The sequence below is a fragment of the Varroa destructor genome, unplaced genomic scaffold, assembly GCF_002443255.2.
Source record: "Varroa destructor unplaced genomic scaffold, Vdes_3.0 BEIS01000005.1, whole genome shotgun sequence".
Lineage (NCBI taxonomy): Eukaryota > Metazoa > Arthropoda > Arachnida > Mesostigmata > Varroidae > Varroa > Varroa destructor.
In genome coordinates this window covers 38,557,714-38,579,481 of record NW_019211458.1, presented here as the reverse complement: position 1 = coordinate 38,579,481, position 21,768 = coordinate 38,557,714, and the positions used below count along the sequence as shown (strand labels likewise).

Sequence of the window (21,768 nt, the reverse complement as noted above, 5' to 3'; positions counted from 1 at the left end):
ATATATATAGTGCTTTCGCTGGCAGCGCTCCAGATTCACCATTTTGTTTTCTTCATGTAAATTTACCACGATTTGATCGAGAGGGATCGGTACCGCTTCGAGCGCAGATGACCTTTGCCTCTTGTTGTTTGTTTTGCTCAACATTGAACAAAAAAAAAATACCCCATTATAACACGCAACACAGGCGTGCTTGTGTCGATCTGTAATGAAGAGCACTTCCACGTATGTTGTTATCGTGTGTATATTTCTCGTCGAGCTAAACTTAAATGTTTAGAGTTTCACGTCCGGGTTCTGCCGTAAGGCGTTCGATCACAGGGCTTGCTTCTAGTACGAAACGAAGTATATCCAAATTCGAACCCTGACCCCCCACGTGTTCCTTAAGCTTAGCAGGCAAACCCATAACTTACTACGCTATAACGGGGCACCTCAGTCTATCCAGCGCACTCCTGGGGAAATGGGGTAATCTTCAATAGTTCCCGCAGCCTCATCAAAATCATTGTCAAGAATAACATCAACCCCAATAATTCCCAATATAGCCATTATGGCCCGCGTCCTAAAGGTACGATAGTTTGTTTACGCTAGCAGTGTATGGAAACCAGGACGAGGTCGACGATACGATCGTCCTATGCTGCTGTTGCTGCGGCTGATACTGCAGCGACACGACAGACCTATCACTTGGGCACACCGACAATCACTAACGGCCGGACTATACAACTATGAAATTGCTAGTAGGTCTGAAGTGATCCGTTGTGGACCACAAACAAAGACGAGCAGAATGAGTTCGAAGAATCCATAGAACACACATACATCTTCATAGGTGAGATCTACTTGCTCATGCAGACACCTAGCGTAAACGATAGCGTTACCCACGCAGCGCCTGCAGAAGTAAATAGCGACATGCACTATAGCAATGAACAATTAATAAGCCAGCCATAGCCAAATCTGCCTGTATGTTATCCTATGCCGTTAACAACAATAGTGCATCAGGGCAACAGCTGTGTAGAACAGAACGATCGAACATGTTACGCAGTGTTACCGCACATACTGCTAGCGGCCACGTTTAGTCTGTCACGCACAACTGCTATAACTACTTCTACTCGGTAGTACTGGTTTAGCTGAGCTAAGAAATACGTGGCTACTTGCAATGAGAAACAGTCGTCTGTGTCCAAGTAACGTGCCGCCGGTACGTTTTGCGGCTAGCTATTTCGATTTCGCTTGCGGGATCGAACGACTAAGCGCCGTACGAAATACTGTCAGTAACTCGGGTGTTATTCACTTCAAAGCGACGCCAATAACGGCCGACCGCTTCGAAAACTGAGATCTGTTTCTGCCAGATCGCGTCACATCGCATCAACTCAACTAGACTTTAACCGAGTCCTAACTACGTAGGTTCAATCCTGATAGCGGCAGTTTGTGTTCGCTGTGCATTGTTGTTTCTATTGCGGAGACTCTACCGCTACTCTTGCTGGTACGATTGGGAGTTCCTACTCCCGGCAATAATGATGTGAGTCTGGGACTGAATCAGTTCTTTACCTGAAACGCGCTGTGTGGTTTTAAACAATAGTATCTTATGGTCGTTCACTTAATAGAATGTTAAAAGCACCAACTATTCCAACATGTCTTCTTATATGATATGGTTGAATAATTATATAAAAAAACAAAAACAAAAAAAATCCTTGAGAAGATAACACCTTTTACTGTACTTGCTAGAGATGTTTCGTGCTTAAATTCCTACGTAGATTTCGACAAATAGAGGGAAAATATCAGGATATGGAGATAAAGAAGCAGGCTTCTGACCTGTGCTACAGATTGGGCGCAAATGCTTGAATCAACATCCAGCTATAGCCAGCTCGACCCGTCAGAATTAGTTTCAGTCCTTAAAGATCTATGCTGCCCTCGACGATGCCCTCCTCCATCGACACGTATCAGAGACTCGGCTCGACTCACTTATGGTATTGCACCTCCGACAAAAAAACAACAAAAACAGCATACGAACAGATAATACGCATCGTTTCGTGTCTAGTACCAGAAAGATCCAGACTCAACGAATGGATCGTTTTATGGCCGATTCGACATCGTAATATAGCTTAAGATAATGGGCAAAATAGAAGAGCGAAAACGAACTCTCACGACGCTGCCCCCGAAAGATTGAGTTAAAGTCAACGCGCTTCGGCCAAAAGCCCACTTCGAGTAGCATCGTACAGATACGGAAAAACAATGGTCGTTCACCTTTAAAGAGAATTTATCCTATTGAAGTGTACTATCGGTGCATATTAATCAGTATAAGCTCGAATCTTAGCTTCAAGCGATTTTGATTGATAGAATTCACGTAAATGTACCAAAAGCTTCTAAGCAACACTGATACTGTGTCGGTTTAAGTTTAACTGTTGATAGTAGCGGGATAGGCGAGACGTGACTATAAAAACAAGCCTAGGAATTTGCCTAATTTCTACCCAATACAGGTTTAAGTCCCAGCTTGTCCTATAGTATAGTCTCCAGAATAGGACATACAACGTACTACTACAGCGGCATACACGAAAATGGTCTCGTGTTCTCTTGATCGCTCAGGCAGATGAGCATGAGAGGCAGATGAGTTGCCCCTTGTATTGACTATTCAGTCCAATCCATAGCAGTAGCATGATGTTCGTTTGAGGCGCATACAGTCGCGCACATGAGTAGCAAGCAGACGGTAAAGCAGAAGAATATTATATATTGTGCCCCCCGAATAGAAAGCGAGCAGTGGCATACAAGTCCCTATAGCATTATTTATTCCGCTGATCCTCAGCATGAATTCAGTTTAGCTCGGCTTCTTTTTATCTGCCTGCTTGACTGGCTCGTTGTCCTGCCCGCGTGGCTCGGATCTTCTCAGGCGTCATCAAACACTTTGCGGAGCTGATCGTATTGGAATAGTACCAGCAGCAGCAGCAGCAACATATGATAGGCCACCGCTCACGGTAGTAGACCGAGAGGGCCGTGAGTACTTCGGTAGTTTTTGGTAGTCGTAGTAGGCCGAATGCTTGTTTGGGCCCCACGTCGCACTCTGCACTAGTGCTACTACCAGCGCCACCGCCGCCGCCGCCGCCGCCGCCGCCGCCGTTGTTGCCGCTGCAGTCGCTTCACTAGTTGCACCCTAAATCTATCGGAGTGTCCTCCATCGCCCCACGATATGAAAATCCTGCGTCTCTACTCAGCAGCACACCATGAGAAGTACAGCACTAACAGTGCCTCATAGATAGTGTTCATGTCGCTATTGATGGCGATGCTGATGCTGATTATGAACAAAACAACAACAACAACATAGACAACACCAACAACGACGACAGTACCCTCCACCGTCGCATCGAAAAAGCGAACTGGTCTTGGTGGATACACGAGAACAACAAAGAATAAGACGAAATGTTCTCTACACTACCGCGTTCGACCTGTTGTTGTCGTCATCGTCACCGTCGTCGAAGTCGTAGTCGTCGTTTTGGTGCGTTTCGACCCACTCAGGCACCCCCCGGCTGCCTGTCTGTATCCCTCACCTGCCACCAGAGAGCAAACGTTTATTGAGAAACAGCTGGCCAGCCGTTCACAACTGGAACGGGGCCTCCTCCTCTGAAGGTCTCTTTCTTCCCTCGCGTCCTTCTCCACTTCAGCGTTCTCCTCAAGAAAACATCTATCGGCGTCGGCTTCGAACCTACGATAATGACAACGTGAACGTCTTCTTTGCCGGGTCGCCGTGAAACGCGGAGTTTTACTTCGTCGTTTCAAAATCTCTTGCTGCCTACCCGTCTGAAACTCAGCCTATCTGTAGGGGGCACCATTTTCTATGGGGAGAAGAAGCTGAAGTAAAGATGCGGTCGATGAAAAGGACCTAATGGGGGAAATGAACTTCGGCCTTAGGGTACGCCTTTCACCCCGATAGTGGGTACCAGTCAAATTTCTGTTGTCGTCGGATTCACCAGCAGCAGCAGAAGTCGAATCCCTACCAAGTGAACCAAGATGTAACCAAAATGAAGAAGTAGATAGAGAGCTACATAGGTACTACATGAGTACTTCTATTGGATCTGAACACGGATGTTACTTTGTAGTTTTGTCTATGCAGGCATTACGAACGAACAACTAAATTCTATGAGAAGGTATTGTTGTAATTTCATTAACACCGTTTGTAAACATCGAATCCGTTGGTTCGCCTCACCACAAACACAGACGTATTATTTGCAGAGTTAACAAAAGTTGAAGTTATGATCATAAAGTACGGTAAGTTATCCCTAGTATCTAGTGGCATCGAAACGCGCCTGTGAGTAAAGTACTACCGACTAGCTAATCACTGTCACGTAAGCCACTCGCGTACTGCCACCTAATTGCAGCAGTAACACTGAGATAACCGTCTATTTATAAAAATGTACCTTTTCGGCTATACTTCTTTGCTTTCCTCATAATGCTGCGAGGCTGTCAAGTAATTACTATCTCGTTCATAGACCCGCTCTATTTTCTATTATGCTTATTTTTTTTTCTTGTCTTCCTTTATCCAGTTAGGCAAACGCTGGCATCTCGAACCCACGCGTAGGCATGACTGATGTGTACATTTCTGCTGTTACCGCAGCAGACAAACGCCGAACGCCCCTCTTGTACAGAACACACAACCAAACCATTTTCTTACTGGTTCTTTATCAGCGACATCTGGAGCATTTGGTGACATCGTTGGTGAACGGCCAATACCAGGATGACATGGTGGCATTTCCAAGATTGCACTTTTTCCAAACTCTCTCACTCGCTTTCCCTCTGTCTCCGTCGGTTCCTGAAAGTCGCTCGAATTCGCGAAGGACACACGCACATACAGAGATATATACGGACAAAATATGAATAGGAAGAGCCAGAGCAGCTGTAGTTAGCATAAGATTTGCTGTTTTCTTACGTTCGTGTTCTCTAATGTCGAGTTTTCAAAGTGACAAATGACGAGACATCACGCCGGATCTTCACCGGCGATGGACATCGATTGAAAAGGTTGACACCAAAGCCACTACTCTGGCGAAGAGCAGAAAAAAATATTGAATCGACGAAGGGTAAGCTAGAGAAGCATGAACTGGGAAAAGGTCGAAGTAAGAAAAGCAAACGCTGATGGCCAATTCTCTCATTCAGCAGTTAGTCGCTCTAGCTTGTTGACGATTCTTGTCTATCTAATCCGTACTAAAATATAGACGCCAATAAGAGTGTACATTATATAAATACTACATAATAAACCGCTATAGAAATTATTTCCGGGAATGATCTTGCGCTGAGTCTGGTGCTCTCCGTAAGGCAAAAACGGCCTAAAGCAAATAATTAACTCTTGAATCGAACAACACCGAGACGCTGAACAAAGATAATTTTGAGCGATCCACCAGCCGAATCATCATTTTCGCAAAACATGGACGCACGCGTAACAACCCGTGTAGCCCGGGGGTTCGTCAGCAAGCGATGCACTCATTATTTTATGTAACATACACACGCTAGGCTCTAGCTCTATGTTGCTTCCTGTTTTGCAGTACGTACTTTTTTACCAAGTTGCCAGCGAGAATAAGAAGCCTCAGCCAATCCACTATCAGTATGAATTATATAATAAAATGATTCATTTGATATTTTTGTCTCGCATTAACACGCGAAGACTGTAGACGTACCTTATAATCAACCCACTCTGTGTTCATAATACAAACATTTTTCTTATTCAGTATACCGTTACACGGCGGCGACGACACTCACAAATCTGACGAAGAAATTGAAAAATCGTGTCATCCACGCTCTCGACTATTTCCGCTCTATATGGTAAGAAGCGTATATATCGTTGTGAATGTTACCGGTCGCTACTCAAGACCCGCTCTACCTATGTGAAGGGATCTGATAGGCCAGTTACAATTAACGGACAACAATGTTCTCTCTCTCTCTCTCTCTCTCTCTCTGTATATATATAAGTGTATCACAGACACATCTAGTCGTTTACTCATCTAATTTAAAACTATGTAAAGTTCTCAGGTTATTTAAGAAATTCTGCTTTTTTAGATTGTTTTGGTTAGATTCGCTCCGTCCCCCAGGCGAACACAATACGACGCTTTGCATCTAACTAATAAATCATCTCCTGACAGAGCAAAACTGAGCGAGATAAATAAAAGCAGGAGAGTCCGTGGCAAAGTAGCGATAAACAGCAATGTTTGCGACGATAACATATGCTGGTATTACTGTCTAATATTTATCTCTACGCTTTATGTGACCGTTTGACGTTTCCTTATGGGCTATTCTCGATAATCACTCTTCTAATAATGCAAAGATCAATAACGACAGCAGCGAGTATGTGGCGAGGAAAAAATCCACCCACTAAAAGAAATTTCCCGTTTATCAACAGCTTTGCTTCAGATCATGATTGTCCTACTTTTTTTGGGCATTCAGCATCGCCCGCAGACGCCAGGTAACAGTAGAAAGGACTTGGTGACGGCTGCGGCGACATTACTGGTAAACGGCGTAATGCTAGGTTGGCGTTAGCGAATACCGTCGAGAGCACTGAAGACGCCTTATTGAGGTTATAGCGGCAGCAAACCTGCCGACCGTTCTGGACCAAGCGCATATACTAAGACCCCTTGCCTTCTCTCGGAGTATTTCAGTGCATCCTAATCTATGCAGATGTTCCATTCATTACGAGATACTGCGGCGCCGTTAAACGACGAGTAACGCAAGGCGATTACGACAGCCGATGCAACATACATGAAATGGCGTCACAGCCGAACGTCATGGGTTCAGGCGACAACGCATTGAAGGGGAGACATGCCATGACGATTACTACTGCTACTAGGAATATTATGAGTGCAGCACCAGCTAGAACAACAGCAGATAGCAGACGAAACAACGAAGAAGTGAGTAAAGGCCAATTTAAACGAAGCAGTAGAACAGAGATGGAGCGGTGGCAAACTACGCTGAGTTTAGGCTACGCCGATCGTAGGACAACAGTGATGCTAGGCGTCTCGCGACTTCGTTGTCGCCGCAACCGCCTTACGTTACAACCAGCCTTCCCGTGTTTTTTTTTTCCATTTTAAGCTCTACATTTCACGCTGGTAGCCCCATACGGCTTTACGCTACAGAGAGTAGCAGATGGTGACCTATAGCATACAGTTATTCCCTAGTACGGTCAAACAGGCAGATGGTGACGCAGACTCGATCATTGCAGACCAGAAGTGGCTCAGACAATTTCCACTACTGATGTTCTTTGTTTTGTTGTCTAGAGTTTGACTGCGTGGCCTAGACGGCTCTCGTCGACTTCAGTTGTTACCGCTGCTGCCAGTAACGTCAGTAGTAACGTTTGGAGGAATGCAGATCAGCTGACAAAATGTCACGCTTCGAGCTCGCCCCGAAAACCATTAATTTTAACCCTAGACGTGCAAATTAGAATACGTGCCAGCTGTTTGCAGCGCCATTGACAAAATCACGTTTTTCTAAAATTGCATCTCGAGATGTTGGCGCAGAAATATACTTAATGTATTTTTTCTTCGTAACACATGTACCAGTACGATTATATATGAGCTCACGTGCTAACCATTCATCTGTACCAGCCAGAGCTAAACTGCGATATTTCTGGCAAACAGAAAAAGGAAGGTAAGAAGACATTCAGAAAACTAACAGGTACAATTTATGCCTTTCTATGCTGCTTATGCTTATGGGGAAGTAAGTATCATACAACAATAACCCAAAAAAAAGTTACTTTCCAATCGTAAACAGAAAAAGCTGACTCGTCCCATTAAAAAAAAACACGTATTATTAATCATACGTTTAGCACCAGTCGACATATCGGCCTTATCCACACGTCGTCTGCGGACAATAAACAACACAAGTTTGACCGTGTTTTCGAGAGATAAATTGGTAGCCGCACTCCCGTGTAGTTCCACTTTGTTAGCAAAATCCGAAACGAGTTACAACGTCGGATGCTTTCCGAAAGAAAAACCTGCCGAAGTTCCCAATGCGGCACGAGGACAAGACCGCATCATGATCATCTACTAGAGCAATACCATTGTGATATAATGCTCTCGAACGAAGGAAATCCAATAGTCGATCGACTTGATTAAAGGACAGTACATCTTTTCTACGCTACGCCCAACGATCGCTGATTCCAAAATGCAAGCAGCACAAGCATTGTTGTTGGCGACGCAGAAGATGCTGAGAGTTAGAGCTGTAAGGGTCGATTTTGTTTCGAGAACGATGAATCTCTGGTCCGCCTTCGGAAGACTTCTCAACGAAATCTCGTATTTCGAATCGGCCGACTATCAGCCTCTGCCGTGGATCTTGACGACGTCCGTGATCCGAGTCCAGATCAAATAGTCGTCTCCGGATCGAAACTAACCCCATAGTCAAACACAGGGACCGGTAGATATTATCAGCTGAAATACATATGTAAAATATACATTTCAATTGGCGTTTCATTAAAATGTGTGCAACTAATTGAATATTCTGTACTTAGCATTGAAGCAGATTTGATGGTTGTTTCCGTGTTCAGATCCATTGTACGTATACACTTTAGCATAATGGTGACCGTTCGTTCAAGCTCTGGACGAACAGCAGTATCAATTCTAATACGACGACCGTCCATTAACGTGTTCGCTCTTCGCCGGAAACTCCTAATAACATAAGACGATTGTAGCCACTACTTCAGCTACTTCAAACAACGACAGCCACACTCCAGAACTTGACGTGAAAAAGCTAAACTGGCGGGAAGTACTCACTGACTCGCCAAATAATTAATTCTCTTCTGCTATAATTGTTGCCATTGGGGCGTTTTCTCGTGCTATTTTCAACAGTCTTCAATATCCCGCTGCTGTTGTTGCCACGACTATTTGCTGCTGATTTTTTCTTGTAGCTGCTTGCGTTTCGTCGTTTGCCCCTTCGCACCCCCTTGTTACGCCATGGGATCAACGAGCGCACGCTGTAGCCACCGAACAATTGAGTTCAATCGATTTAACTCGGTACTACACAAAGTCAGCTTTGTTATAGCCAATTGATCGCTTATGGCGGTGGCGGTGGTCGCTGACGCTACTACATTTGATCGATCTCGTTTTTCAATTCTACAATTTTTTTTTTCGTCATCGGTAACTGTCGCTATTGTTTCTGCTTTTCTTTATCTTGCTGTGTGTCCACTATTTGGCTGTCTAAACGCGCTTGTGTGTGTGTATCTCAATGTGTTTGTCTCGGCTTTGCCTCTGGTGGTCCTTGTTGTTATTCTATGTCAACATTGTTATTGATCTACAGTGTGGACATTTGCGTCAATAATACAACACACAACGGTTCAAACTTAGATGTGTGCAAATATATATATATATATATATACATACATATTTAGATGTGGCTTTTGATATATACGTATAATAGGGGACAGATTTGTTTTGCTATCCTCCTTCCACATCTGTTCAGTCTTAAGCAATGGTGGCAATGCTCGCGGCGGTGACGACAGGCTGCCTCGTTTAGATCTTGCGGTTTACGTCAATTAGAATGACACGAACCTTTTTTCGCGCGTTTGTTGCCCTTGTATCAGTCTTCAGACGTCGACTTGCGCACAGTGAGCATCCACACAAATAATAGTGATGAAAAAGGCTATTCATACTCAAAAAAAAACACACACGAGCCTATTATTAACAGGAAAACGATATTGAGGTACACAGTCGATACGCTGGATAAGGGCAGGAACGGTTCGACAATGCCCGGCTGCTTACTTTGCAGAAGTTTTTTTATTGTGTTATACATAAGATCATTGTTGCTGCTTCTTATCGCCATTGCAGATGCTGCCATCATCGTTGGCGTCTTCGCCCTGTCCTTATCGTCATTGTATGAATAGTGAATACAAAATCGACACGTCGATAATATCGTCAACACGATCGCTACGTAATCTTACCTATCCCATCGACAGCGCTCTTTTGCCCTCAGTCAAAACAACTAAAACCGCTGAAACCATCCCGAACCGCGATACCGACGACAGCAGCAAGGGCAACAGCTAAATAGCGGACAGAAGCCGCAGCCGATAATCTTACTCGTACACTTGAAGCAATGCTGTTTTGCCTCTATGGGCATCATCGGCTGAGAGCATCGCAGCGATGAATCGCCAACAACAGCTAACGCCAATCGCGTTGGTTCATTACCTCCTCGTTCTTTTCAAAAACTCGTCACCGTCGCGTCATTGGCAACGACGGAATCACTTTATTGCTAATGCAAACACTCAAAACCTTCGACTGGGGCAGAAAACTGTTATGATGGTTTGCGCCTTCTCCCATCTGCGCACTGTGGATTACATGCGTGAGTCAGCCACAGCAGCAGCAGCAGCAGCAGCAGCAGCAGCAGCAGCAGCAGCAGCAACAACAACAACAACAACAACAACGACAGAAGGGGAACGTAGCTCAGGACGTTGAAACACAGGAGTTCTACCTTCCTCTGTTTTATTAACTAACTAGTGGATACGAATAGTCGCTGGACCATTCGATAAGTGTGCAACTAAGCTTGTCCGTCACCACTTAGATGTTTCATTAAGCTCTGCTGTAGGTCGCACTCTTGACTAGTTTTATCTAATGGCGCGAGGACTACGAGTGAACTACTACAGAACAATAAACAACGAACTAGGTAGGTGTTAGGGCACCTACTGTGTAGTATCATGGGTAGGAGACCACTTATAATATAAGGCCTAAAGTACATTTCATTCTCGTCCATCTTATGATCTGCGTATACGTATGTATACGACCGTATTCGAGTGACTCGTGTACTTTGTGTGCTTACTACTTAATTGTGTTATTATTAGTAAAGATTCTTGGAGAGGATTTTGTTGTACCGACAGGTCTAGCCCTAGACGATGCGGTAAATGAACGACGAAAATAGGACAGATAGGAGCAAAGCTGCAGCAGCTGTTCCAAGTTTGGTCGTCAGTTCCACTGTGATCATTTGCGACGTTCATGTTGTAAGTTGAATTCACTTATGGGATAATACATAAAGTAAACTGCTAGAGAATGTTCATATCGAGTACGCATTGTTACTGTCGTGCTTACGGATGATGACCGACCGACCGACCGATGCTCGTTTGCTTCGTCATTGGCGTTTTCAACTTACCTGAAACATAAAAAGCAAATTGAGACGCATTAGTTTTAGAAATTGATAGGCGTGGTGGACGTATGGCAAACAGAGTTACTTTCTAATAGAATGACAGCCGTTAACAAAAATCCAACGGTTGGTCGATAGAAACGGCCAGTTTACGGCCATCACCAACGGTCCGTCCATCTGACCGTTGTTAATTGTGATGGAAGTGCTGTTGTGTCTAGTGTTGGCGCTACGAGTCCCTACGCATTTGATTCGATTCGATTGTGTGAGTGCCTATCTTGGTGCCAACTGCAAACATTGCGCAAAAAACTGCGGGTCGTCATAATGTTAGAGTGTGACGGAACACGTCCCGATTCACAGCAACCCCAACTGCGGGCCCATAGATACGACAGGACTCCTCGAGTAAATCAGAATGGCTAGATTTGGCACAATGATTTTAAATCATATCTGGCTAATCCAAACGCCTCGCTGCAGCACTAAGCATCCATCACCTTGAACAACATTATTGGCCGCCACGAAACGCACGAAACATTTATGTAGTCAAACTCGACCCGGATAAGATAGACGAAACCATTGTAAACGCGAAGCGTGAGGCTTGTACAAAATAACGATGCAGTAACGATGTAGGCGCTCAGCATAAACGTATTATTTATTAAGGCAGTAACGGCATCTAGCGCTTCGCTGTTCAGATTCTCAATTAAGTGATGATTATTTAAAATGTCCGGCGACAACGTAACTATCTGCAGATCAACTCTACAGCTATACAACAACAGCTATACAGCCGATGATCTTTATCACTACGACCGAAATCCGTCCTTAGCTCAACTGTTTTGAGAATAGCTAAATAAAAAAAAACATTAACAGAGTCGACCATTTTCATAAGGGCAAATAAGTAGCAGATTAGAACAGGCCGATATTCAAATTCTATAGCTCTCATTCCGTTTAAGCCTGCTTCTTTATCAAAGGCTGTTTTGACAACGCGTATTCAGCCAGACATATACTTCTTGGTCTTTCAGTGTACCCTCCTTTACGGCTTGTCGTTTGATGCGAATTCAGTTCAGAATTTTTAAGATATTTGCACAGGGAGCATAGATGATCCTCATATTCTGGAGAGCAAGAGATAATTTGGTTGTTCATGATAGGGCAAATTTGCCGGTGGGCCCGCTCACGCACTAGCCTGCAGTTAATAGTAAACCATTCAATTTTTATCGCGAATTCATTTTATTTATAGGATCGTTCGAGGGAAGGCCGAGATAAAAGAATGTAACGATAGGGGCAGTCATGCCAGAAATCGGATTGCAATCATAGTAGGATACGTCGTAACGCCATAATAGTGGTACGGTCGATGGGAAGCATCGAGATAAAGCGAAAGTCGGGGCCGGCAAGGGGAAAGCATTTCACGTTGCGTTGGGTCTGCTACCTGCTGGCGGCAAGGAACTCATTAAGCGACCTGGCCGTTGTGCGCCAGCCAGCCAGCCAGCGTTCTTACGGCGTCCGTTTACGGCGAAGTCACAAACAGGATATGCACAACGGTAGCGGCGATGGCAGCAGGGACAGATAGCGCTAAAGAGGGCGGCTGACCAGCGTGTTTTTCTGACCTTGCTCTATCGGGCGGCCGACGGCCGTCAGTTGAATCACGCCTATGACAATACCGTCCCAGCAAATAGGCACGCACACACACACACACGCACGCACGCACAGACACACACATAGACAATTACTGATGCGTAAAAGATGTGAAATTGCATAACGTTTGCCTCCGGTTTCCGTCCGTCGCTCACGGCTTTTGTCGCTATCTGAGTTCTGCGTGTTTTGCACTCATCTTCGACGCGTGGTCGGGGTTACCATTATCATCAGCAGCAGCGGCATCAACAACAACAACGTCGCCTCACTGTCGTAAGGAGCTGCTCATTTAGTAGTCCGCTCGCACCGCGTTTGTTTCATTAAGCCGATTGGTGAATGAATAAAGCAAAAATACACATATACGTATATCAGTTTCGCTGATGAATGGAGCACGAGTCGAGTTTCACTGTGGGAATACGTTTTGACATCTACAACGATGGTGGAGAGCTGCTATGCGTTTGCTCGCAAACGACCGAGATTTTTGTTGATTTAGTTCCCCAGCGTCAGTGGTAACTCTCCAACGAAACGGGTTCATAACGTGTACAACAAGGAATGTCGAGTCACTAGCCCGCTCCTTTCCGTCATTTCTTCCAATAGCCCCGAAACCTATTTTACGCCCACGAGGGCAACATCAGCGATAACGACGGCGTCGGCAGCGCTACCGCCGCCAGCCTCGGCGTCAACATTACATCCGCCATTGCCTCGGCCGCAGTTGTTTGTGTTCGCTTTACTTTCCCGGGAGCAAGGACGGCCAATTGTACAGGCAGGCAAAGATAGTGGTGGCGGCGGGTGCGGAATAGAACTAGTAGCATCAGCACCGGTGGTCCCTTCTTACGGCAGTCACGCCATAAGCAACAATGAGCCGTTCTCCTCAATGGATGGAGTAATAGTAACGCGCATCCACACAGGCAATGGCATCAAGCAACGGCACGAAGGCACGTAGAGATAGACCGACGGATGAATTAACGGACGGACACACAGTAAGATAAACACACACACACACACACACACACACACACACATATGTACACGAAAAGCTGGCCAGACAGATAAGAAAACATAGCTACACGATTAGCGACAGTTCCATCTGTGTTTATAGCCAATTTTGTGGAGCTGTTTGACTCGGTGGCTGCCTGGGTGTCTAGGTGATGGTGGGAGCGTTATGTCTCTCGCGCTGCCGGCCGATGCTCGGCCGATATTGCGTTTTCGCCGTCGTGGTCGCCATGACCGATCGCCACGTCGTGGCGTGTTGGCTGATTCTCGACTCTTGTCGTCGATTCGATTTAACCGTATTGACCCGCGACCGAGTGAGCGACTAACTAAACCAAGCCGGGTCAACCCGCCCGGCTGCTTTCGGTTGATGCTACGTCGCTGATTCTTCTATGACCATAGCAATAGCATCATAGTACTACTACCACGACTACTTAACTATCGCGGCAGCTGGTCGCGTCCGTTATTGGCATCGCTTTAGAATAAGCTAACTTGCCACTTGCTGCTTGCCCTCACCGCCTGCAGTAGCAGCGGCAGCCGTTCGGTCGTCGTGGTAGCTGCTGTATAGCCGCTAGTGGTAATCGTCGACTTTGATTATGCTGCCGCTGTCGCCGCCACCGCCCCCGCTACTCTTGGTCATTCACTCGCGAGTCGCCGTTAATCACCACCCTGCTCGTAACAAAGAAATAAATGTTTCGACTTGTACGTCTACCGCTAAGACGATAAGTTACCCCTAGTATTACAGCTATGGTAGCGATTATTACGTCTCTTGCTACGACAGTTATCCGTTTTTTCCGGACGACTTTAGTAGTGGCAGCCGCAGCACTACCAATGCGACTTGTTCTAATCAGTCGGATGGAGTGGACGGACAAGCTGAGAGGAAGCCAATACGGACACGGACACATCGACAGGCGTGTATATACAGGCTGCGTATTTATCACACCTCAACTCACTCGCGCTATATACATATATGGAGTAGAAACCGAAATGTATGGTAGCACGCAAAAATAGAATACAATTGACCGTTCTCCTCGTCGCGACCATTCTACAGCGGTAGCAGTTGGGATCGTAATTGCAGCTGTTGCCACCATCGCTGATCTTGCTGCTGATTTACTTCCGTCATCGATAGTTCCTGCCGACGACCGTCAACTGGCCGACTAAAAACAGCGGACACGTTCCTAGATTTCAAAGCGACCCAGCGCGCCGCATGATCGCCCCGAACGCGCCACCTACGCCATAGCACACACTGCAATTGGCCGTGTGCAGCGACTGGATATGAAGCTAGAAGGCAAGTGGACACCGAATTTCGCGGGCCACTCATGCGACCTGCTTCCTGCATGCGTCTCATGCTTTCGTCCTCTATGCAAAGGCAGGCACAGAGAGGGCTGGAGAAGAGTGCGAGGAATGGTACAGGGAACGCTGGCCAGTCAGCCGGTAACATCCCGTCATAGAGTCATTGGGTTCACATCTCCATGAATGATGTTACTCATACTCTACGACAGAAGCTGCCAATAATGACGTGGTTTGTGATAGTGATGCCAATGGTTGCGGTGTAGATGTCGATATCGCTTTCGATTTGTTCTTTTTAAGCCCGAGTGGCTTCCCCTTAGGTCGGCTCGCTACGGTACTACGTGGACGATGACGCCAATGACGGCGGCGAAGAGGACCTCGAAGTTTCACGACACGCGAGATAGCAGAACGATTTACAACTCGCACAAATCTGTAACAGTAATAATAGTAATAGCAGTAATGACGATATTATGGTATGATAATTCGTCAACTTTTTTGCCATGCCAACAGGTTAGCTGGCCGCTGATAGGCTGACTGTTCACAGACACCAGTCTCTGACCAGACGCTGCTTTGGGTTGTCACTGCGGCCGTCAGTGTTCGCGGAGACAGCGTTAATTGGGTTTCTTGGTCGCTACGGCCGTCATCACTAGCAGCTCTACAGAAGCACTCCAATCGAATCAGTCGATGGACGACGCCAAGCCGCGTTACGCCGGCCGCGGAGGAAGTACACAGGAAGATCTACGATATCAGCAGCGGCAGCAGTGCAAATCGTAGCAATAATAATAATAATAATGGTCCTGAAGGTGGCGCCTGTAGAGTACAATAGCTGTGGAACAGTGCAATTGTCGCCCGTCGCCGTAGTACGCACACAGCCGTAACAGAGCAGTGGTGGCGGTGCCAGTGGCGCTGCCGCTGGTCCTAATGGCGCGGTATTTTTTCCCGAAAGTACGGCGATGATGATGATGATGCTGATGATGATAATGATGATCTCCATCATGATCGCCATCATCATCACTGGCAACAGCATGATTACGGCGACGAGAGTCGAGTAGACGCGGCAAGGCAAAAGCAGCGACAACCAGTGCTGCCACCGGCGGCAGCAGCGGTAAAAGAACGGCCAATCTCTTCCATGGTCGGCCCATGGTAACAACAATGCATCAACGACGACATCACATCGCTTGCTTCCACCACTAGCGCTATTACTACTACTGCTGCTGCTGCCGCCACCACCATCATCGCGCTACACGACAGACACAGTTGTAGATACGTCGGGACATAGCGCGAAATCGCAGATACACGACGCAGTATTATAGTGATAAAAGTAGTCGAACTTGTAGTCCGCGACTTTCTCTACATTTTTCCCTCCTTTTTTTCGGCTCATCCTCTTCGCCGTCGTCGTAAGAGATAATATAGGGCGTACAAACGAAGGCGTATAGAGGCGGGTCGACACACACACACACACACATACATACACACACAGAAATATATATGTGTACAATGTATGCGCAGTAAAAGGATCGCCGAATCACTAAACGGCGTTCGTCAGTCCGTCTCGCGCATCGACAGGCACGCCTTTGGTGTTACATTATCCAGTGCTTTGCTCTGTTCCACTATATAGTGTTACATCGTCCAGAGATCAACTATATGCTGCAAACAGTCAGTCCAACGAACTGCTCGAAGGGGCCAGCAATCCCACTAGCCGCACTTTCGGGGGAGAAATGAAGAAAAACTCTGATGCACCATCACTGTCGTCGGATAGTAATCACCGCTGCAATTTCAGCTGTGCTGCCGCTACTGCTGCTATTACGCCTGCAAGCTACGACGATGTTTACTCTATCATGTTGACGTTTGCGACGTCGAGGACGGCAGCTGCAGGATGCCATAGATGACAGTCGGTGATAGTGGACGCCATCGTCAACGGCGTCTACTATGAGCAGCAAAGGAACGGGCAGGTGGACGACCGAAAGAAAGCTACTACGCCAGTTTCTGCTACAGCGGCGGTGGCAGGAGCGGCGACGGCCACCGGCGGCCGCAGAGCCTGTTCTGGTTTGTGCGAAGCTTCGCAAGGTGCAAAAAGCCTATGTGCGGAGCAGGACTCCTGGCACCAGTAGCCCAGATAGGAGCAACGAAACAGCAAACGAAACACTTTATCGAAAGCACATAGACCAGTAGCAGCAATAGTAGAAATAACGGGTTCAGGGACGATGAAAGGCAAAATCAATACACATACAAACAGATGAAGACAGATAACGCCAAGTGAGCGAACGAGCCGTATCTTACTATTGTTGATTGCGCCGTGTTCTGCTCTCTACCGGCGTTGTGATACCACGAAAACTCGTCATCGTGTTACCTCGAGTTGGCTGGCTGAGTGTATTTTCCAACTGGTTAGCGTCAGTTACGGATCCGCTCGGATCTAATCAACTGCAACTGACCACAATTCTATCGCTAGCTATAAATTTGGGTTATTATACGCACAACGTAAGTATGCCCTTAGCGTTATCGTAAGGAATTCATATGCCAATTTCCAGCTTAAGCACATTACAGATCGCTACTTGAAAAACATACGAATCTCACTATATCGTAATGTAACGGCATACAACTATCGATAGACAGCCTCGAACCTGTATTGCGAACGTTTTCCATCGGAAAGCTCTGTGTAGCGGGAATACAGCCAAATGAAACAGATCGATGGGCGATAGAGTCGATATAGCCTGTTTTTACTAGACACGTGGCCACGACGATTGGCAACTGACCATGATGAATCGTTCAGTCAATTATTCAGATAGCGTCGTTGTTGATGGTCGAAATTCTCTCGCGAACGCAGCAAAGCAGGTGCCGCGCCTGCTGTTAAAAAGCAGCAGGCGCAATATCTGAAGTAGCCGCCATGCCAGCGACTCACTTAAACTTCGGGTTCGCTATCGCATCCAATAATTTATCCTCCCAGTCGGCCGGCCAGTGAGCTGACCGACCAGCAAATGAAGTCGCTTACCTACGAACTAAGGCGGCACTTGGCGTTGACGTCGTCCCCGCGAACAGGAGACGAACACTCAATACAGACATAGAAGAACCGAAAATCAATAATAATTTCAAACTGCTCCTCAGCGTCTTTCGAGATGATAGTATGCAGCCATTTTGAATCGACGTCATACCTACCATGCGTCTACTGCCTTAGAAAGCATCTCGTTGTTACTCATAAATTTTGCCACAAACAATCCGCCTAATGTAGGCCAACGTCAGCCACATTTGGCTGCACATGCATTATAGATACGTGTTTAGGTCGACGAATCGAGTAGGAACGGGAGAAATATTCCACAGTTATCTAGCTGTGAACTCAGATTAATAGAAATGATAGGAAATATCACGCTTATATGATTCGAAGGAGCAACCTGTCGCGACGTTATCAGATAAAGAAGTGAGTTGTACAACCGGCGCCACTTTTGATTTTCTCTACAGGCAATTACTCGTCGAAACGACGTGCATCCTGATCGTGCATCCGCAAAAAGCACATACTTGGTAGTCTTGAAGCTTGGCGGAATTTTGTACCGCGTCAAACGCACTCGAGAGGCGCAAAACATGAACAGGAAGTCGACTGCAAGTAGCAGCTTAGGCATCTTTCAACGGTTCCTAACTAGGAGGAACGTGTCGTTTCAACCCGTACCCCGGCTCCGCACGCGCTGCTGCCCGTCCGCAAGCCTGGATCATTCTGTCGAATCCATCCGTCAACATTAGTACTGCGTCAGTACTAGTAGGTGCATTACTTGCATATAATAATGTGGCCTAAGCAGGTAGTACTTTTATCGTAGCTTAGTCTTCTTTCCTTCTCCCTCTTGACTTGTTGCTTTGCGTGTGGTCGTTTCATCCGTCTATCTATAGTTATCTCCCTCTTGATAAATCGCTGCTCTCTAACGGTCCTTCTGTTCGGTCGTGTTTCGCTGTAGTAGCTCCGACGACTGAATGGTAGAAATGGACGGATCATGACCGAGCAGTCGACGGGTGCGGAGTCTATTAGATCGTAGCGTTGCCTCTGTCACACCTTTACGACCACAAATACAGTGACTATTAGCATATTTCGAGTTTTTTACGCCCCGTGTTGTCGCCGTTAGACGTTATTACATCAAACGAACAACAAGTTCCAATATTACTACTACTACCGCTACCAATACAATAACAATTTAGCCGTAGTCGCTGCCAACCGATAGGCAAGCCATAGTGAGCCAACGACCGAGCGCGTAGTGCCGCAAACGTCTACTAATAGCTACTTATGTCCAAACGGCTCAAACACCAATTCTATTGCCATATGATCATTGTTTTTGCTGCTACAACTTTTACTATTTATGACAATGTTGCTACACTAGCAGGAGCGCACCGTTTTCAACAGGCTACAAGCGCCATTACAGAGCTACTCAATGACTGCTGCTCGATATCAACACGACACTTCATCGCAGCAGCAGCAACAACTGAGACTGCGTCACCCGTAACAGCACGAGTACGTGCTGTCGTCGTCGTCGTCGTTGTTGTTGTCCACTGACCGCTGCCAACACTCGAACAATTGCTAGCAGTAATAAAAATAGCCAAAGTCGTCGCTATCTTCGCAACATTGACACCATTACTAGTAGCTGGCGCCTATCTGACCGACTGACTCGTTTCATTCTTTGGTCGCTGGGTCGTTCGATAATTTTTTTCCTCATCCGTTCAGCGTTAGCCGGTTTGCTCTTTACGTTTTGCTGTATCGACCGGCAGCGGCGGCGGCGGCGGCGGCGGCGACGGCGACGGCGGCGGCAAAGCACCCGTCGACGCTATAGCCAGCGACCTCGTAACTAGGTCCGCCCACAAACGGGGCGAGCGTAGGGGCAGCTGGAGCTACAGCATCAACCGCCGTCCAAACAGCTGACAACCGCAAAAATACTTGCAAAACGATGTTACCGGTGCTATATTTAGAATAGGTACACTGGACCGCGCATGGAACAATGCGCGCTTCGGAACAGAGCCCCATGCTCTTCTGGCTTACGAACTTTCCCTCCCGAAACGTGTTGCAGAGCCGCCGTCAGAGCTGGTAGGCGGAAGGCGCGAAGCGCGTTGGCGGTCCACAGCGCGTTGATACTCATCATCCAATCATGGACCAGAACAACCTGCTGCTCGACCAAAACCACCGCGCGAATCAGGGTTCACTACGAGAACGGAGTTAGAAAGAATGTTCCGTAATATGAAGGTGGGAGTAGTGATACCACTTGTAATAAGACAAGAACAGGACGTACGAACCTTCCTCACTGACAGTTGTTATGGTACGAATGTTATTAATTGCACGAATAGTCCAATATAAGCTGATTCTGGCGGCCTCCGAGTATAACAGGTATAGTATGCCAGTGTCGGTGATACCTAATAGGTTCAGTTTTGTGCTTCTGCCGGGCGCAGTAGGCGCTTGGGCAACCCAGCTATTTCCATGAACAAGTCAGTCATATGGCGATAGCTCTAGCAGTGGTACAAATATCTCCCCGTAAAAGGTGCATATGTTTTAACACCGCGTCAGTCGAATCAATAACTATGTGCCATAAAATTACTACTCTAGTATTGGTTCTCTATGCACACAATATGGACTTCTCTCCGATTGAACTCTGAATGAAGATCGACCGTAAATTGGCATCAAGCGTTTGCAACTGATTATAAAGCTGAATTAGCAGAAATTGCATTAATCTCACTGCCATCAGCGTAAATAACCATACTGCCAACGTCAACTATCAAAACTAAACGTTTAGAACAGAAGTCCATGGTGTCAATAAAAATCACTGCAAATATTCTTTCTTCATCGTTCTTTGTTAAGTGATCCCGGTTTTTTTTTTCTTACCTTCGTTCATTTCGGTCGACTGTTAACAGGGACGGAGTAGCGTTATATCGCACTCCCCGATTGACAGTCACCGTCGCGCGTCACCTATTCTAGGTATACAATTCAAACAGGGCGAAGCGTACAAGCAGGAAGATAAATCAGTACAAACGGAGAATTCTGTTTTTATTTTTTTCACTACAATAACACAATTTTTGTGTTCTTAACTACAAACTGGACCGGTTCCATATTTGGGTGTGATCATTGTTTTTTCTTGGCTTGCTCACTCATTATAGATAGCATTATAGAAAAACGTCACAATAATGTATATATATACATAAACATAAATACAACAAAACGCGTGACTGTACCCTAGCCGGAAGCCTCTGATTACCTGAAATCAGTAAACCACCATATTTGATACGAGAGGCGACAATTCTAGGTACAAGGTTCCCGTACACATGCGATGCATACATATATATGGACACGCGCATATGTGCATTGCTTTCAAGATACTGCAGTTATTCTGTTTTCCGTTTCTGTCACTAGAATCTAACATACGAAAAAAAAAAAAAAAAAAAAGGCTTCTTGCAGTATCGATTAGTTAGTTGTATCAGGCCAAAGATATGGGCGAGTTGCCATTGTTATCGTTTCGGACACCCTAACACTATTAGTAAGTGACCCAATTGAATGAACGACCAAACGCCTTACGGATGTCTGCATATGACAGGTTTGAGTTTTTGGAAATAGGCACATATTTTACCATATAAAGCACAACGGTACTTTGCAGAAGCAAAGCACCGCGGGCGACGACGACGACGACGACGACGACGACGACGAATAGACCAAGCAACAGTACCGAAGGGTTGCTATTGCTGCTGGCTAACGGATCTACTGCCATTCTAACTGGCTTTTTTATTTACTCATCTGAGAAGTCCTTTCGTTGTCCTGCGCTTAATTTTATTTCTATCGTT

At 46.2% G+C, this 21,768-nt stretch overlaps 1 protein-coding gene and 1 long non-coding RNA gene across 7 annotated transcripts in view; one reads left to right on the top strand and one right to left on the bottom strand.

Annotated features, from left to right (window-relative positions):
* LOC111250841 (uncharacterized) overlaps nucleotides 1–21,768 on the bottom strand; it is an 86,016-nt gene that overhangs the window by 56,648 nt on the left and 7,600 nt on the right. For 2 of the 6 annotated variants that reach the window (XM_086989509.1, XM_086989510.1), the window contains exon 1: nucleotides 9,498–11,005. The exons of 1 other annotated variant lie outside the window; for it this stretch is intronic. In XM_086989509.1, the coding sequence (XP_086845635.1) occupies nucleotides 9,498–9,596 (99 nt within the window). In that variant the 5' untranslated portion in view covers nucleotides 9,597–11,005. 3 more of the 6 variants (XM_022806679.2, XM_086989511.1, XM_086989512.1) reach the window with 3 other exon arrangements.
* LOC147755663 (uncharacterized) lies at nucleotides 16,063–20,773 on the top strand. The gene is made up of 2 exons (XR_015327930.1): nucleotides 16,063–17,454; nucleotides 18,430–20,773. It is a non-coding gene; the product is annotated as an uncharacterized LOC147755663 (long non-coding RNA).